The following is a 19,258-nucleotide window of genomic DNA, read 5'->3' on the forward strand; positions in this document are numbered from 1 at the left end:
ACATGAGAAAAAGGTGTCTTAGCTCGTTTTCTTGAGCGGAAAGACAATGGAAGTTGCACAAGTAATAAAAGTAATATTCTGGCGTTAATAAGTATAATATTACATTTAAAGTCTTATTGTTTATTATTTATGGGTGTATAATATTATAATATATACACATATTATACGGTATAAGAAATAATCTATAAAAAAACGTGCAAAGAAAAGCCGTGTTCGCAAAAGTGTCGAGCGAGCAGAGCGGCTGTAATAATAATAATAATAATAATGTGACACTAACATTTTCGGTGTTTTGGCGACTAGACAGTTGCGCGCGCACACGCGATGCCGCCGCCGCCGCTCTAGTCTGGTCTCGACGTCTGCCAACGTCGCCGCCGTCGCCACCACCACCACTACTGCCACTGCCTTCACCGCCACCACCACCACCGCCACTACCACCGCCACCGCCACTGCCGCCGCCGCCGCCGCCGCCACCAACGCCGTCGCTACCGTTCCACCCGACAATATATCTATGTAGTATATACGTCTGTATGGGTGTCCCGCCCCGCTCGCCCATCGTTACCGCACCACCGTTCCCACTCTATTTTTCGATGCGTGTGCGTCGTCGCCGCCGTCTGCGTGTCCGACCACCGCTGTCGGTCGGGTCGCCGGTTGGGGCCAGCAGCACTATTACGTTCGACGCGGTCACGGCAGCACTATCGTTATTAGTGTAGCGTTCGGGAGCGCGCTCGCGTGTGTGTGTGTGTGTTTGTATGTTTTTCTATAATTGTTTGTCCCTGCCGTCAGTGCGCGAGTGTTATATATCACATTTTTTACTAATATAACTATTATTATTAACTACGTTCCGACGTACCGTGATTCGCGATTATCTCATTATAGTGCGAATCATTTACTAGTATGCTAGTGCGGCGATCCGCCGTTACGTCGCGGTGTTATCGTTGGTCGTGTGTATCGCTGCCCGACCCGAATTGGGATGCCCAGGGCGGGCACGCGATGTGAGTAACTAGGGCTCGCGCAGAAATTTGTGCGAATTTCGACACACTTTGGCGGAGGTAGTGGTCGCTACGGTGCTTTGCGCGTTATAACATTTAAACGGTCGAAAATGGAAGGTGACAACCGGCAGCAGCAGCAGCAGCAGGTGAATAATCCGCACATCAAGAAGGTGCTCAAGACCTATCAGTTGAGCGCTCCCAGGAGTTTGCAAGGCCCGAACCTAGTGTTGGACGAAACGTCGGCCACCGCGGTAGCCGTAAGTTCTCCGAAGACGGACGCCGATGCTGGCAAACGCAACAAGACGCCTCCGCCGCCTCCACTGCATCCCGTGCTGTACGTGCCCGACCAGTCGGGCTGCGAACTGTTCGAGACCGAATTGGAATGGGAAAAGATCGCTTGCTTCATGGTCGGCGGCGAGATGAGGCTGTGCCTGCCGCAGATACTCAACACGGTGCTGCGCGAATTCACGTTGACCCAAATCAATCAGGTGTGCGACGAGCTGCGCATTTATTGTTCTCGATGCACCGTCGAGCAGCTGGACGTTCTTAAGCAGTGTAACATACTGCCAGCGACGGCGCCGTCTTGCGGCCTCATGACCAAGACAAACGCCGAGCGACTGTGCTTCGCGTTGCTGCACCGCGTCCCTCCCCCGCCGGCTCAGATACCGGAGGACGTGGTCACGTTTTCGTTCGAAGTGTTCCACGACGTGTTCGGCAAAACCCGTGGCGTCTGCATGCCGGAACTGTATACCGAAAAGTTCAGCGCATGTATCCAGTGCATCGAGTGCAAAGCATTGTTCGCACCGCAGCAGTTTGTCAACCACATACACAGGTTCAAGGGCACCAACTCCTGTCATTGGGGTTACAAGCGAGAAAACTGGAAAGCGTACATCAAGGTGTCGCACGGACACCCGGATTACTCGGAAGTGGTCAAGTTGTTCGAGACTTTCAAGGAACACATTGAGGATTCTCCCGCCGCGGTATTTTCTTCCCGCAAACGCAAACAGGTCAGTACACAATTATTGGACTTCTATTGTAATATTATGTCCATATGGACTTTCAACGCGAAAAACTAGAAAAAAAATAATCTTTTTTTCTGAAATACCCAACTTGAAGGAAAGAACATGTGTATTTATTTTAAGTAATACATTCTAGACGGCTACACGTTCATTATTATTTATGTAGATTGCACATGCGCCGAAGCCCGAGAACGGCGTGTCCTCGCGTCTACTACGTTTTCACCGCCTATGATTATAAATAATAATATCATCATCAAAATATTATTATGAAACTAATGCGGCCCGTTTATTTTTGTTCAGGACCCCATTCACACGTTAAAATCATTCCGTTTCGATAGCGGTAGACACGCCTATGGCACGGTCTCGTTAATTTACCGAACCACCGTCTCATATCGCGTTTTACAATAATAATATTTCAATGGCGCTGTAACATAACATTATTTTTAAAGGAGACGCTCGTCGAAATCGGTTTATCGGCTTGTTTTTGCCTAGTTTAACGGTCGGCCCGATGCGATAACGCGTTTAGTAGATCAGCGACGACGGTCGTGTTTGTTATCTCTATTTTAACATAGCCCGACCTAACCCTCTCGCATTTCTTAAACCATAACGATGTTAGCACAGAATTGTACACTGCCGCGTTCAGCTCGAAAGACTTATTTATCAATCGGCGTATGTTTGGATTCGGGCTCGTCTGTATTCTGAAATTAGGACTCCGGGTAATGGATAAAAAGCTCATTCGAATTGCAGATTTACACTGCGTGTGTACTGTATGGAAATTGGTGTTTCGTATACACCCGCGTCTATGTATTTATTTGTTTGTTTTTTTCTACACCGCGTGTGCGTTCTTGATATCGGGAAGTTGCCGTTTAGACGGGAAAACTAGGGAAACGTTACATGTGTTGAAAAGACCATTTTGACGTTGTAGTTATTGCAAACAAAACAATGTATTGATATTTTATTTAAAAAAAAAACCCCGACGAGAGCAGCTTGAACACGCGCGCGGGTAGGGGACGTACGTGTCTATAGCCACTGTGAAAATTCACAATAATAAAAAACTAATAATTGGTGTGGCTCTCCCGCAAAACTATATGTTCGCCAGCGTATTGAATAAAATAAAATAAGAAGACTAATGTAGATTTAAAAAAAAAACAACACTGCTCAAACGTGGGGTATAGTAGTGAACTCTCAATAAAATAAACCACAAATTCCGTTTTGAAGTCATTAAGAGTCCCTCGACCGTTTTGCCTTTGGTAATTCGTTACCAGTTAATCGATCAGCACTAGAGGTGGTTCGTCGGGTTCGACAAAAAGGGGAAGGGATATGTTTTTGAAACCGTGTAATTTAGGTGCTTAAAATTAAAAATAATATTTTCCATTGGACTTTTCTGTTCTCGAGGTAATTCGACTAAACGTTCAGAAAAACAAAACGTTAACTTTCTGGCATTATAGTTATTGATGCAATGCTGTTGAACATTCCTTGTCTTCGGGTCTTCTCTTTTAAAATACGGTACCGACGAAACGACATCCAGCTATATAACATTGTCTCGGGCCGCCAATGATAAGTTAACATTTTTCTATTGTATTAAAACGTGATGTCCGCTCGTAAATTACAAATAGGACACCGTACGTGTGGTCATTAATGAATTATAAATAATTGTGTTTAATCGTTATGCTAAAACCGAATCGATCAGTTTGGCGCGACGAAGGACAGTGTATAGGCCGAAGACAGCGCACGCCTATTACTACAATAATAATTATAATAATATATATTTATAAATAAAGGCGGCGGCGGCGGCGGCGGGTTCTCGACCATCTTCTGTCTGGTGCATCGGTTTGATAAACATAAAAACAAGTGCATGCACCGCGCGCATTATATCTCTTCTTTAACCGCAGCTACGACGAAGACGTAATAAATAAAATATTATAATAGCAACAACGATGATGATGATGATGATGATAATAATAATAATAATAATAATAATAATAACATCATCATAATAATGCGGTCGGCCAGACGACTAGTGTTGTCGAGGTCACACGGAGACAACGCCGCCGGAGCAGCCGCAATTACACAAACAAAGGATTTGCGTGCGCGCGTGCATATCTGTGCGTCTGTGTGCATCGCTCTCGTCAAGGACACCCGCACCGGTCGCCCTATGGTGTTGTTCTGCCGGCCGCCGCCGGCCGCCGTTACCGGTGCAACGCCGAACGCGCGACTAGACGAGGCGCGTCCCGTGTCATAACAACTACCAAGACGGCAGCTATCGGTAATGGCTCGTTGGATAAAAAAAAATAGCCTCCGTACACGCCGCCGACCGGTAGAAAATGGATAATGGCAATCCGCAATATTAGCTGTATATACAATGTAATTGTTGTCCCTCGAACGCGGTAGCCGAGAGCCGGCCGTGTACCGAGATGAAAACTTTAAAGGAGTTTGGTAGTATTTTCACGCATTGTGTATGTTTACCGGGTTCAACGAGGAAGGAGGGCGTTGGTTGGCAAACGCTTGCGGCGGCGGCGGCATAAAGTATTATGTAAAAATAAACGATGCACGGCCGGGCGTGCGTTAGATTTGTTGCCAATAATATGCGCTATCGGAATGTGTTCGGTTTCACTGCACGTATGGACGTGGTCGATAGAGGCCGGAGTGGACACAAACGACGAAGTAACGTCTTAAAAGGTCTGCAGTAACGGTTCGCCGTTTTGTTTACAGAACAGCAGTAGTTTCTTCCATCTCGGCGGTTAGGTCCGGTCGACAACATCGGAGTATTCCTCGGTCCTGCGGAGTATTTTTTTCCGTTACCGATTAGCGTCGGTCTTCGATGAAAAAAGTGTATTCTATTATTAGAGAATTCTAATAATAGAATACACTTTTTAGACACGAATACGCGTTGGTTTTTTCAGTATTATCGGGAGTTCGACCGTTATTTCCTATTGTCATATAATTTTTCACCATCCAGCGACTAGAATACAACGTTTACATAAGACGCCAAGCTATTGGTCCCGGCTAAAAAATACCGTTCTACGGTAGAAAAATTTTCGCCGGTCTACGGAGAAATTTCATTATTGACTTGCTCCGTGACGTTAACTCGTACTACCCGATACCGTCATTATCAACGCGACGGCCAAAAATAGAATTAAATACGGTCGAGGCGTAGGCAGTATTGCTATTCGCGGCCGTACGTTCTCGGTATCTGCCTGGGCGTCCTTGCTCGACCGCGTGAGAAGCCTACCGTTTTGCGAGAGCTGCAGCCTCCGTCGCTGTCGTCCCCTACACCTTGCTCTGCTCGCTTCGGATCGTTGCAGTCGACTTACCAGACGCATCGTTCTGCGGTCGTGTCGGCTAACACTGTATGCCACAGTAGTTTTTTGTTTCATTGTCGTTACAATAATAATTAGTCTCATCGTTTATATAATTGAGGCGTCTAGTTTCAAAACCAGCTAAAAAACATTTTGAAAAAGGAGTTATATTTTAAGTACACATTATTAAAATGGTATGTAAAATTATTATTGGATATCGAATAAAGATTTTTACTAACTCAAACTGTGTTGGGGAAATCTTGGTTTTGAAATTAATGGAAAATTTTCAAAAACTGCTTTTAGCTGGTTTTAAAACTAGTCGTCTCGATTAAAAACGTGATGTTAAATGATAAATACGAAAAAAAATCAGTTAGGTATAAGGTTATACGCATTATGATTGTGACATTTTTTTAAGGCTAGTATCGAATGGACGTAAAGGGAATATTTGGAGAATGTAGGAACACAGAGATAATTACGTAACATAAGATAATGCAGGATACTTCAAGAGTACGTAACATATTATAAGAATATATATATATATATATAACGAACAAATGACTGGGTCAATGTGTGTTGTGGGAAGCGGAGAAATGTTTAAAAAAGAACGATATAAAATTTGTGTTATCGTCTCCATACAAATAACGACTGGTTGGCCCGTGCAAATACCTCGCAAATACCTAAATAAAAAATATGTACATTAGAAGAACAGTCGCCGTAGTTGTTGTCGTCGCCGCGGTTGAGATAAACGAGAAATAAAACAAAAACAACTGGCCCTGTGACGTCTGGCATTGTACTTCGCGCACCAACACTTCGATTTTTGAACGGATAATGCAATGTGCGTGTTTTGTAAATTGACGATTCGCCATAAGCGGGAACTTAATCTTCAAAAGGGATTTAAAAAAAAATAAAAACATTGAAATAATAACGATAGTGTGTACCAAAACGGCGTTATACTTCACACGGTGTGTGTGCCCGACGGAAAACTTTTGACCGTAACGGCGAGAAACTGCTCCGACTACGATAAAATAACCAGAGGCCCCCCAACCCCCCCCCCCCCCCAAAGATAACTTATGTTTTTTTTAGTTATTATATTACTGTTGTTATCGGTCTTGTGACAGGTTGATTGGGGCATTGTTACGCTGCGGGTCGTGTGTCGGTTGTTGTCGTTGCATTTTTGCGACCGACTGAATGAAAACCGCGTAGAAAACAAAGAGTATCGGCCCGCGGACCTCATCTCGTCGAGTGCTTGGTCGTGGCCGCTGCCGCGCGGTACAATGGAAACAGGAATCGTTGTAAAAATAATAACGCATAATAGGATTGAGACAAAGTGGTCGCGCGGGGGGGGGGGAGGGGGGACATAATACAGAACAGGTCTAACGAGCTCAGGTGAATGGCCACCGGGGGTGGGGGGGGGGAAATGATGGAAAAATATCCTTTTTAAGAGGTACGCCGACGCACTGGCTATCGTATTACTTACTGTTGTTCGTTTCGTGTGTTTTCGATAAGTATTTGTACTTTTTCCCCTTTCTTCCCTCACTCTCACACATTAAAAACACTATGGCCATCGTCTTCGTGGGTTTGTACGCGACCGCCGCGCCGGATAGGATTACTCTGGACATTATTATAATTATTCGAACGGGCGCTGTACGAATTGCTGCCTCCCTTTATTATCCTTATTTTCTAGTCGTGTGTTTCCAGGTAGTCGATATTTTCCATCCGTGTCGCCTCCCAAAGATATCCGATTTTCAAAAATTAATGTTAGTAATTTGTTTTTATAAATGGTATTTTAATTCTGTAATACAGAAGATGAAAAAGTAACCACGCTTGACGACTGTCGGTATGGTTACTACCTGTGGATATTTCGATGTATCAATATGTTATTCTAGATTAAAGTAGCCAGTGGTAGCCGGTAGGTATCTATAAAAAGCGGCGATTGCGTGGGTGATTTAATTTTTAATTTTATTCAATTCGGGCAAAATTACACATTTATGGTTAATTATTCTAAAATAATTTACAATTCGGTAGCAGGGCAGATCGAATGTATACATGTAAAACTATAAAAAAAATACCGTACTGTTCACCCGGCTAAAAATATTCGGGGAGTACTTCCTGGCACGAGAGGCAACTAGTATTTTTTTGACCCAAAACTTTACCATAAGAAATCTAGGTTACCGGAGGACACTCGGATATTATTTCGGAGGCAACTAGTATGCACCGATTTGAACCGGCCGTCTGGTGAGGACCGAGTAGGCAATTCAAAACTTTAGGAAGTAAGGCCCACCCAAAATAAACCCTTTATCACTGGGACCCGACTTTGGGCAATGACGTTTCGTCGTTTAAAAGCTTATATTATACGTACCGTTCGAATTTTTTTCCGACTGCTCGGCGGACGTCGATTTATTATTATTTTTTCTTCGTATTCCAACGGTCGACAGTTCCATATTGACATATCGACGTAATGGACCGCTCGTAACTATCGATCACAATATTGGAAACGTTACAAGTGATTACATATTAATGAGTGTCGTTTAAGCCGTGAGGGAGACAATGAATTGATAATATTTAATCGCACGCCCGAGCTGGTTTTGTTTTTCTCACATTTATCTCGGAACTGTTTTTTTTTCACATAGTCCGTTTTCACTTTAGTATGGTGTCCACTCGCACGAATATTTTGAACCGAAAAACAATACTAACCGTCGGCAATGGCGTACAGGAATCGTTATTCATCAGTCATTATCGCTGTTATTCTCATTTTATCCGTACACCGCACAAAACCTATTACGGTAATTCTACATGTATATTATGATGTGCGTGTGGCGTAAGTGCAGACTGTAGACAACCGTCGTTGATTAAAAATATTATAATTTTGGCCACGTGGTTTTACAACGCGGCGGCGAAGGTGGCGGCCCCGGTATGGCGGTCGCCGCCCATACCACGGAAACAACGTCTGGTTACATATTTATCATCATTATTGTTGTTATTATTATTATTATTATAATTAGGTATTCAAATTAATAATATTATGTACACGCGTGCACATAATGGAGTCGGACGATACGGACCACGATTGTAATATTTCGAATAACCAGCGTATGAATAGAATATTTTAATATATAATAATAATAATAATATTATTATTATTATATCCGTTAAATGAGTAGTGTTTTTTTTTTTACGTTCGTCTGCTAACAATATAATACACGATCCGAATTCCACACGTATATACTTGGCAATGGACAACTGGGTTTTGACACGTGGGCGTGATTTGGTGTGCGCGTGTTCTTCCCTTCGGCCGCACGTCCCTCGGCGTATCTGTTTCGTAATATCCCGCTCACCCGTTTTCGGTTTTGCCAAAATGAGCGTGCGGCCCTCGCAAGGCATCGCCGCCGGTCTCACACGGCTGGACTATTCGCTCAATATTGGACAAGTGTTGATTTTGACTTGGGACAAGTTTACCGACGCGGGCCAGCAATATTGCACGAGTAAAACCAACCTACCCCACTACTACCGGCGGACAACGTTGATGACCGAACCGACCGGTCTTGTGGGATCGTCTTAGGAATTTTTAAAAGGATTTTCGCCAGGCGCGTATCCGTCGATCGTTCAGAGTAACAGCTGAGAGGTAAGACACGAGTGAGTGCCTGCCCCGGCGAACGAGTGATGCGCGTTGGCACTCGGCAGAAATAGCCGCGGTCCAAAATAGACGGCCGCCGCCCTGCACCTGCGCCAGAACGTTTAACGCGCGCTCGCGACACATTCGACCGACGCGACACCTCCTCTCCCGCCGCGTGTCCGTGTCGCCGTCGCCGCGTATTTTTTAACATTGAGATTAACCGCCACTGAGGAGACGACTTGAGCTCACCGCATGTGTACGATTTTTGATGTTTTATATTATCCAGTATTTTCCGCCCGACGGGCGTTCGGTCGTCGCGGGGTACGGTGGACCTATAGCAGTGGTGTAGATTTGGGCCGCCGCGAAGTACACGGAAAACGGCCGGCGGCGTTCGCGCTTGCCCGGTGTTGGGTAACTTTTTCTTCTCTCGTGTAAGAAAGTGGTAATGATAATAATAAAAAAAATAAAGATGGAAAAAATAACATTGACGATTTGGAGAACCGGTTGTTGACCCGTTGGCGGCGCGCAACGCCGGCTGACCTTCGCCACCGCCAGACCGAACTGCTCTCCCCCGCTCCGCCGCCGTGGTTCGCGCCAACACCATTGCAACACGTTCGTGCAGACAACGTTGCCCGACCGTTTGCCGCCGCCGCCGCTGCTGCTGCTAAAAACAACACAACGCTTTTATCATCTGAAAACCAGACGGAATTATTATTATTGTTTGTGCGCACCGAGTGGACGTGCTCTTTGTCTAAGCTCGAGTGCATAATAATTATGATCCCTGGACGCGTTTTGTCACCGTTAATCTAAGAAACATAAAAAATCCTCCACAATGCACATAATACATTCCTAATTTACTTCTTGAAGCAATTTTGGCGTCGCTACTAATTTATGTTTACGATGACAATATGTGTTGACTGTTTTAATAAAGTCTATCAACGCGAGACATTCTCTAATACTTGTATCATAAATATTGATATTTTTTTCTCACCTCTGCCACCGATATTGAATTGCACAACTGGATTTCGGTAATACCGCGACGATACGTTGAACCACATATTGTGTAGTCGGATTTACTTAAAGCGCGGTTAATGTAGGGGGCTCAATAAACGTATTATGTCCCTATATTAACCATAATTTATAGTTGATCCCAGTACATTATACTCCGTGTATCGTCTCTTTATCTACCGTCTAGTATACCCGTAATGTTCCGTCCACACTATGCCCCCTATTCTAATTCCTTACAATTAAATTGGGTAAATACAAAAACTAACTATGATTCTAAAAAGCATACGTACGAAGAAGCGCTCAAAGGTATTAATAATTAGTGTAGTAAGACCAGGACGATTTTATATCTACCAACATAATGACTCGTCCGTTTTATTAAGCAAAACCTAACGTTTGGAGTAAATTTCTTTGCGAAAATAATTTTAATCATAATTTCAATTGCTTTATTTGTTGTTTTTTTTATACTGATATACTTCAATTATTAAAATGTATTTCAATAAAAGTATACACAAAGAATTCGGTTGTCGATGAAACATCCGTGAGCGACCGTGTGTTCCTGGGTGGGCTTCGTTTTTTTGCGTTCCGTAGTGTGCAACAAGAGCCCACACTATAATTGCACGTGCCCAACAATGCACCGATGGCCTTGTAAGTTGTTTAGTGTAGTCTAATATATAATCTGTTAATGCAGTTGTTAAGCACTAGATAAGCAAAACCTTTCAAGGTTGACTGCAGTTTATTTTTTGTTCAATTTTTCCATTTAACAACGACAGTACATCGAACAACACTCATCGGTTTCGACGCATTTTAACGGAAATTATTTAACACGGTTACTGGCCATAGACCATAGTTTGAAAGAAAAAAAACAAAAATTTTGCCCACATCAAACACGGCGACAGCGTAATGTATAATTGTGATGCGTTTCAATTTAAAATTTTTATAATGATTAATTTTTTGAACATGATTCATTTTATGCGTTTTATTTTAAAATCTTTTCTCGATTTTAATATTTTTTTCAGCTTAGTTTACTAACAACAAATATGTATTTTAAACCACAGTAATAGGATTAAGAGAACGCAATAAAAATAAATCATCAACGCTGTACACATACGAATTATACCAAATACCTAGACCTTTTTTAAGTACATTTTGGAAAATGCACCAAAAAATGTACATTTAACGAGTTGATATTCTTTTATTCAAGAAAAAAATATCTGTCGGTTTGGAAATAAGGAACGGAATTATAAAATAATCCAAGGACTCGCTCGCTTCTATAAGTATATAGTTTTGGTGCCAGAATCATCGGGTTTTTATTGGTCAGTATTGTTAAACTATTGTTTGATATCGTTTTTTAAATAACAAAAACTAAGTATAAGCCATTTTTATATGGTAAATAGTTAAATAGTGTTTCGTTCAAACAACAAATCTTTAAATATTACATATGTTCGCGCATCACATGGAAGATTAATTGGTTCTCTAAGCGCATAACGACGGACCCAAAAACAATCCAAACGGCTCAGTTTTACTAAACTCGATTTCTGATCATTGATATTTTTTCAAATAAAATTACAATTTATTGTTGAAGACGGCTCAATTATTTATGTTGAACATCTGACCTGGTGGCGAAAACACGGAATGCGGATTCGCGTAACTTACCTGAAAAACATTTTTTGAATGCTTGGATTCAGAACCGTGTTACTTATTAAAAACCTATGAACGTATGAACTATTTGTCTTGTCATATTTTATACATTTATAAGTGGGCGCCGGGTGGTTGTAATAAATAATTATACGGAAATCTCGGCAGTGAATGTAGAAGTGGAGAGGATAGAGATTTGTGAAGAGAGGTGATTTAGCTGGCTAAATTTTTAAAATGTATTTAAATATTCAACTGTGGTAAACAGGGCGGTTTTTTTAGTTTTCTATATCGTTTTTTGTTCTTCTAGTTCTCTTAACTCTGAGACACAGTATTCAAACTGTGTTTGGATGTTAATTTTTTTCGCGTTAACACAACTGAGGGGGAGCGTTTTGTCAGCGGCGACAGCAAAAAGTCATCGTCCGTTTGTTATTGTATTAAAACGGGACCTTTGCCATCGCTTGCCGGTTTCTTTAGACACCGCGGGTGCACAACCCAAAAGCGTATTATTATCATTATTATTAATGAATAATTAATGTAACGCACATTACGGCCCCAACGAAATAATGATTTATTATCACACCGCGGCGGCCCTCGAAGGGGGTTAACTGCGATGACATCTGTATTTGTGCCAGTCGATCGCCGTCGCCACCGTTGTCGGGGCCCCGGTTCGGCTCCCTGCGTGTGGGGCCGCGGTCGTGTATGTGAGGTGAAGAAAACAAGAAGGAATAATAATAATAATAATAAAAAGGGTTGCTTTTGACGGAAAACTGTATAATAACATATTTATAAAAATTACAATATGCGCGCGGCAATAACAACAAACGTGTTTTCGGGTTATTGTTGGGTAAACATTTCGGTATTGTTAACAAGTTCTCAAACGCGCGGGGCGTGATTCCGGCGATTAATAGCAATTGATTTGCGTGGCCGAGGAGGACAAAAAAAAAAAAAAAAAACAGGGACCCAAGCCTCGGCGCCCATTATATAATATAGAGGTAGTACCCCAAACAAATATATATACTTACACCGCCGGCGACAATAATTACTTCTACCACCCGTTCGCACGTTAATAATCGGGGAACCGGCGTAACCGATTTTACCGACAAAACGGGAGGACTGTTGCCGCCGAGACGTCGTTTTTCGTACATAATAAATAATAATAATATCGTATTGTTGTTTATGAATCCGCGCGATCGTTATTATTTGTGTAGCTCAATATGGCCGATCGCCGCACCCTCCCCTCCTCCTAACCTCGGCGATAAATAGATCACGGCCGTCTATGATAAATGCCGCACGCGTTCCTCGTCCTCGTCGGCCAGTACTAACAGAGCGCACAGCCAAGGCTCTCATTATTGCTATTATTATTATTATCTGCTTATGCGAGGCGGCGAACATTTTCCAATATCGATATTATCCGAGGTACATTACTGCGTGGTCGGTCGGTCACTGTTATTTTGCCGGCGACCGGCCGCCAGGACCGTATGCAACATACCACGGACATACGGACTCGTCATTCTCGGTACTCTGCAAAAAGCTTAGGCGTCGATGCGGTGTTTAGTATTAGTACAGTTCTCACGGATAGACTACTGTTGCTGCGGGTAGCGTTCTTAACGATGTGTGCTAGACGGACGGAGTTTGTCGACTTATCCGAAAAACAAACATGCGTGTGGACAGCCACCGGTTTTGGATTTGGAAGGGTTGTAAAAAAACAGATGACAGCCGTGATGGACAGACCGGTGACGGTGGTTTTTTTTGAGGGGACACGACGACCTCCGGACGCAGCGGGAGCGAATTTACCGAAGTGCCAACGAGAATTTAACTATACACGCGAGCACATAATGAAAAACGATCAACGACTTGTTTTCTCGCTCATAGTTCACACGACGACTTTTCGACTGCATCAGTGCGCCGTTAGTTATTAGTAGCTAGTACATCATTCGTTTACGGATGACCGACCGTTCATGATAATATAACGAAACATAATTATATTACTTGTTTTACCCATACTTGTACGCTGGCAATCTAAGATATTCTATTATTATAGAAATTATTTTGGTATTTAAACGAGCGTACGCATCGCCCAGTTCGCAAAACTGACTAGAGTCTATTATAGTAACTTCTAAACTCGAATCTATACTCTGTTCCAAAAAATAATAACCAGCGCAGAAACGAAAACGCGTTACTCTAGGATCAGCAGAAATTAACACGTTTTAGTTTTGTGCTGGTTATTCTCTTTTGGAACAGAATATAGATTCGAGTCCAGAAGTTTCTGTATAGACTCTATTCAGTTTTGCGAACTGGGTGATGGATACGCTCGTTTTAATACCAAAATAATAAGTATAGAACAATTCACTTTAAATACCATAATGACAAACCCTAAACTTATTTGAAGAATAATTTTAAGTCGTCTTTTTTAAATTTTGAGTTGTTACAGTTTTGGGCAAATAGCGCCCATAATATTATTTTTCATAAATCATATTAATTATATAGATGTATATTTTATTTTACATTGTTTTAATGTCTACGCATAAAGTTATGTGTGTTATTATTCTTGTTGTATTATAGGCAATGTGTTTTGGACGTTATCCCGCGGTCGTTTGTATGACACCGTCATCGAAGTTGGCTTTGGCGGGACTCATCTATCTTTGTTTTCTATCGTTTTTTTTCTTTCAAACGTTATAAACCAAAAGTTAGAACGGTTGACAGGAGGTCAGTTACGACAAGGATTTCCATCTTGATTTTTCTTTCTATTTTTATCGGTATAAATTCTTTTTGTCAAACTCAAATGTTCAACGACAAAATGAAACCTAACCGTGCTACTGTCTCAGCTGACGTAGACGTCCCTTTGTGTTTTGCGAGTCCGGTATTTTTCCATTACATCTTACGAAACGGTACCAAAAACTCAAAATTCCTATCGTGGCAATATTGTGCTTTGTCAATCGCTTAATAAATAGAAATGTTGACTAACAGTACTTTTCTAAAATAGCTGCTTGTAAACATATCTTAGACGTACTTACCAGTTCTTTACACGCCATTTTCAAATTTACAAGATTTTTGTAAAAGTCGTTCGTTTAAGCTTTTTAAAAATCAAATTGTTAATTATTATTAATTTATTTTAGTTGTACAGTTTTTTAAGATGTCTTAAAATATCTCGTGTGACATATTCTTAAAAACACTACTATGTTTTTTTTTAAAACATAAAACGAGCTAGTCTGGTCGTTATTATTCCTATACCACCACAATAATAATTAATTACAATATTATTAGTATTTTCGTCGTCTAAATAATGCAACGGGGTGCATAATAACTATTTGTCGTATATTCTACTACATGCTACATAATCATTAACTGATACGCCGATTACCGTTAACCCTTGCATTAGGTTACTAACAACAATTACTAGTTGTTTGTAACCTAACAATAAAGCAAAAGCACAAGGCTGTTCATCGGTCTCTTCTTTTTTTTTTTTCAGTCAAAATTGCAATGTTTGTAAATTTTTTGTTACTCAACACATTGATTGTAATACGGCCTACGTGGTTATTATAGAGCAAGATAAAAATAATACAAACAGACCATCTGCAGCTTTAGTTTCTAATATAATTTATATCCGTTGTTTAAATTATTCGAACTTTGAGTAATAGATGTTGTTCCTCGGGCCTTATAACACGCATGCTCTGATAATAGGTTGTTCGTTTATAAAATAATAAAACGACAATAATCGATAATTCCAAAGGTCGTCTTTTCTACAGGTTTTTTCTATTGTTCGCACCGTTTCTATGTTGTCGTACTGTGTACCCACTGCCTTACCCGCTGGCATCCTGCAATGCCATTGAACTTTGAACTTGATTAAAATATATCGGTCATAACAATTAACAACATCACTTCAGATTTTAGCGCACTCCTCTTAAATAACTCGAAGAGTACGTTTGAGAGGGTACACGTCAATTGATCCAGTAAAAATATCCAGCGACATTTGATGTGATGTAAAATTATTCAGCACATATAATATCCGGTTAAAAAAAATTGTAAAAGTGTTTAGAAATGGAAATACTATAAATTTCCGGATGTAATATACATATTGTGTTGCAATAGTTATGAACTTTTACCTATAAACTTTAATAGCGTATCGAATCAGCTCACCACGATTTATCATACATTTATTGAAATCGATTTTGAACTATCATGTATTTCGGCAGTAAAACAAATTTTCCAAATGATCATAATGTAAGTGGATGATGATTATTTCATTTTGGTCTGTGTGTATGGGTAAGAAATAATCTGCCAGTTAAACAATTATGTGCTTTGGCTTTTGTACCCGTCCAAAATGGAAGTGAACTCTCTTTTGATACTATTCTGGAGCCCCAATATTTTATTTGGTTTAAGAACTTTTCAACCCACAGGTCACACAGTTTTCAGTTTTGTTCAATACCTAACAACCACTTATTTAGTTGTTTCAACTATAAACTTATTGTGTCCCTAACCGTAATTTTAGTTGGTTCAACTATGCATTTTTTCTGTGTAGTTTTCGTCGTAACTAGCATCAAACATTTGTTTTCACTATGTTTTTTTCCCCGTGCAATCGTCCCAGGAGCGCTTATAATTTATCAGTACACGCGGTAATGGTTATATGTATATAAATTGCAGCCATTCCGCTTCCGGACCGATTGAATACTACATTTCTATGCCTACATAACTTCATTTTTCGAATCGGGCGGTTCCAGGCAGCCTATATGCAAGAGTAGTGTACGTATGTGTACGTATGTTGTCACTCTCCGTAACTGGTTCGGGGCAGACCATAAACGGCCGTGTAATTGCCGGACATAATTTTTTTTTTCTCTCTACTCGAGCGGCTCGTCGTGTCGTCGTCGTCATTGCCGCTCTTGTATGTTATGCATAATAACAACGAAATATAAGCAACATCATTTTTTTTTTTTTATATAAAAAAAAAAAAACAGGTTATACGTGTGTGTGTATACATTGAAGCCGAATGCGGCGGCGACATTGTAACAATTTTCTCTAGTTTGGCAGCCGACCGGTTTTTCAAACACAAGAATATATATATATATATACATATTTTGTCTATACACCGTCCGTCGATTGTGTGTACATTCGGGGGAATCCGCGTGTCCTTTTGTTCGGCCGTCGATTATGTTTTTCTCTCGGTAAGGAGGAGACGTGCGTGTGTGTGACCCCTGTCCGCGTCAAAATCGAACCGGACGCCGAGCATACCGCTAACCAAAATTGGCCGGTGGTACGTATGCGTATACGGGCGAGAAGAAGCCGCAAACAATAAAATATTATAATGAAAACCGAGAAGAAAAGGAACGGGGGAAAAATGATGCGAAAACGTTTAAAAAAACATATATACCCGGCAGTTCTTTTGTTGTGTATTGTCGGAATAACAAAAAAAAAAAAACCCTAAGGGATTTCCGAATAATGATTACGAAAGGGGTACGGTGACGTCTTGGTCATCGGGGAGACCTCCCGCGGTGCACGCTCGCCGCCTTTGTTCTTATGCGCATTTTCAGCCAAGTAATCGTTATGATGATGATAATATTAATAAAATGGTGGTCGCAAATAAGACCGTTTTTCCGGTCGGCGTACTCTGTGGAGACCGTGAAAACCCCGTTTCTGTCGTCTAATTAAATAACATTATACGTGGTCTTAAAATTCTTTCAGTAATTTCATCTTTTTCTCTCTCTCTCTCTCTCTCTCAGCTTATGGTATTTTCACTACTCGCCGCGCCTCGCCCTAGTGCTTTTTATACGGACACCGCTTACACAATTATTACTTATATTAATATATATATAAATAAATATATTATAGATGCATTAATAATTCCATAACATAAAATAAAAAACTCTTGATCATCATCCGCCATGGAACCCGTATGGAGAATATCGTAAACCCGAACAGATTTACAGTCTATGTGTTCACAATGTTTAAATGGTTCGAACCCAGACCGGGACAATGACGATTTATAGTTGCCGCTAGACAACGTTTTTTCCCTTTCTCCTACTACGTTGATGTTATTATCATCATAATTATATTTGGCCAACAACTTGAATAAAGTAACGTGTACAATGTACATAATATCAAATAGCTGCGGTGGGGGCATCGAATAGGCCTCGTATGAGATGCGTGTGAGCGATTCCTCTTCGTGCGCGTTTCGACGAAAAAAAAAACCGAAGAACACATAGATAATGTTTTAATAAATTCAGTGGCACGAATATTATTCAGATTTCGATTCGATTACACAGCGCTTTTTCAATAACGTTGCTGTCGTTTATGAAGTGTTGTTCTGGCTGGCACCCTTTGGTTTTGTGCATATTGTCTGTATGCGCGCATTTGTGTATGTATGCACGGCACTGTATATTATTTGGACTGATGTAAAAGAAACAGACCCTTTAACCTTTGCAACGGTCAAGATGTGTTCACACAATGAAACCACTTAATAGAAATAATGCAAGAGCACGGCACCGAATAATAATAATAATAATAAAAAATTGTATAATAGATAGCACCTATAGGTGAAAAAAAAGGAAGCTATTGTTAACCGTAAACACTCGTTATTCAACAACGAGCACACGAGTCCGGCGCGGGGTATGTTGTACGCGAAAAATAGTGTACAACATACACTTATACTTACACACAACCACCTCATAGGACAGTGCACAAATCGTAAGGGCATGTACTTTGTGCATGTGCACGGCGGAACGGAGCGTGATAAATAGGTCATCCGGGATAAGTTGGCGACAATAGGATTTGCGGTGTATCCGGAAAGTTTGAGCTGTCCAGCTACATTGGCGTGTACGTGTGTAGACAAGACTCCGCACCAAACGGAAAGTGAAAACGACTTGCAGACATATCGCATATTGGGCGGGGGAAGAGGGTCGTTCATGCCACCGCCGCCGATTAAGCCCCGAAGGATTTGTGAAGTCCGACAAATATATCACGTGCGCCGCGTCACGCACAAAATTTACACGATTTTCCTGCCACACTTGTTTTTTTTTTTTAACCAATTTATAATTTGGAACGAAGCATCGATATCAGCATAGCTGATACATATTTTAATACTTACAGCGTTTAGATGAGATTGTATAAGAATAATGGTCATTATCGCCAAAACCTGGTACGAAAAACGACATAAGCAATATGATACAATGAGAGCATAGTAAATATGTCTGAAAGACAGTTGTATTAACAACGTCAACAATAACGCGTTTCGTACAAATGTATAATATTACAAGTACAAGGTATATTTATATATCGACAGCCAGTAAACTGCGAACTATGTGTGCGAGACGAGATGAAGTGTTCTAGACAAAACTAGCAGTCAGCGGTTCGAAAACGCTCTGATTTTTATCTTTTATAAGCTGATGTATTTCAGAGAAAATCTTGACGACGATTTAGTTATTCGCCGAATGTGTTTGGGTCACTGTGTTCTCAGTTGTACAAAGAAAGTAGTTGGTGTATTTAGTATTAGACGAGCATACGCGGTTAGCATTATATTTTGGCAAAACTACCACTGGCGGACCACCAACACTCATCATAGGGTCGTTGCACTTGTATTTAACGCGGACAAAAAAAATATATTGCTAAGAAAACAAAACTATTTAGGTAACCGTGTACGTCTCGTCTATGATGAGTCATGTGAAGTACCTTTGCTGTACATTGTATGCTGCAGTAAATGTGCGG

The 19,258-nt window shown here is 41.0% G+C and overlaps 1 protein-coding gene across 1 annotated transcript in view; it reads left to right on the plus strand.

Moving 5' to 3' along the window:
• The first annotated feature begins 652 nt into the window (after nt 1–652).
• LOC126835157 (ski oncogene) overlaps nt 653–19,258 on the plus strand; it is a 37,416-nt gene continuing 18,810 nt past the window's right edge. Inside the window, exon 1 of the mRNA XM_050567469.1 lies at nt 653–1,996. Within this exon, the coding sequence (XP_050423426.1) occupies nt 1,100–1,996 (897 nt within the window). The 5' untranslated portion in view covers nt 653–1,099. The remainder of the gene's footprint in view (nt 1,997–19,258) is intronic.

The sequence above is a fragment of the Adelges cooleyi genome, unplaced genomic scaffold (genome assembly GCF_023614345.1).
Source record: "Adelges cooleyi isolate 19-005CV unplaced genomic scaffold, UGA_ACOO_1.1 ACOO_flye_CR_arks_rails_tigmint_CR_PRNA_23, whole genome shotgun sequence".
In the NCBI taxonomy this organism is placed as follows: Eukaryota; Metazoa; Arthropoda; class Insecta; order Hemiptera; family Adelgidae; genus Adelges; species Adelges cooleyi.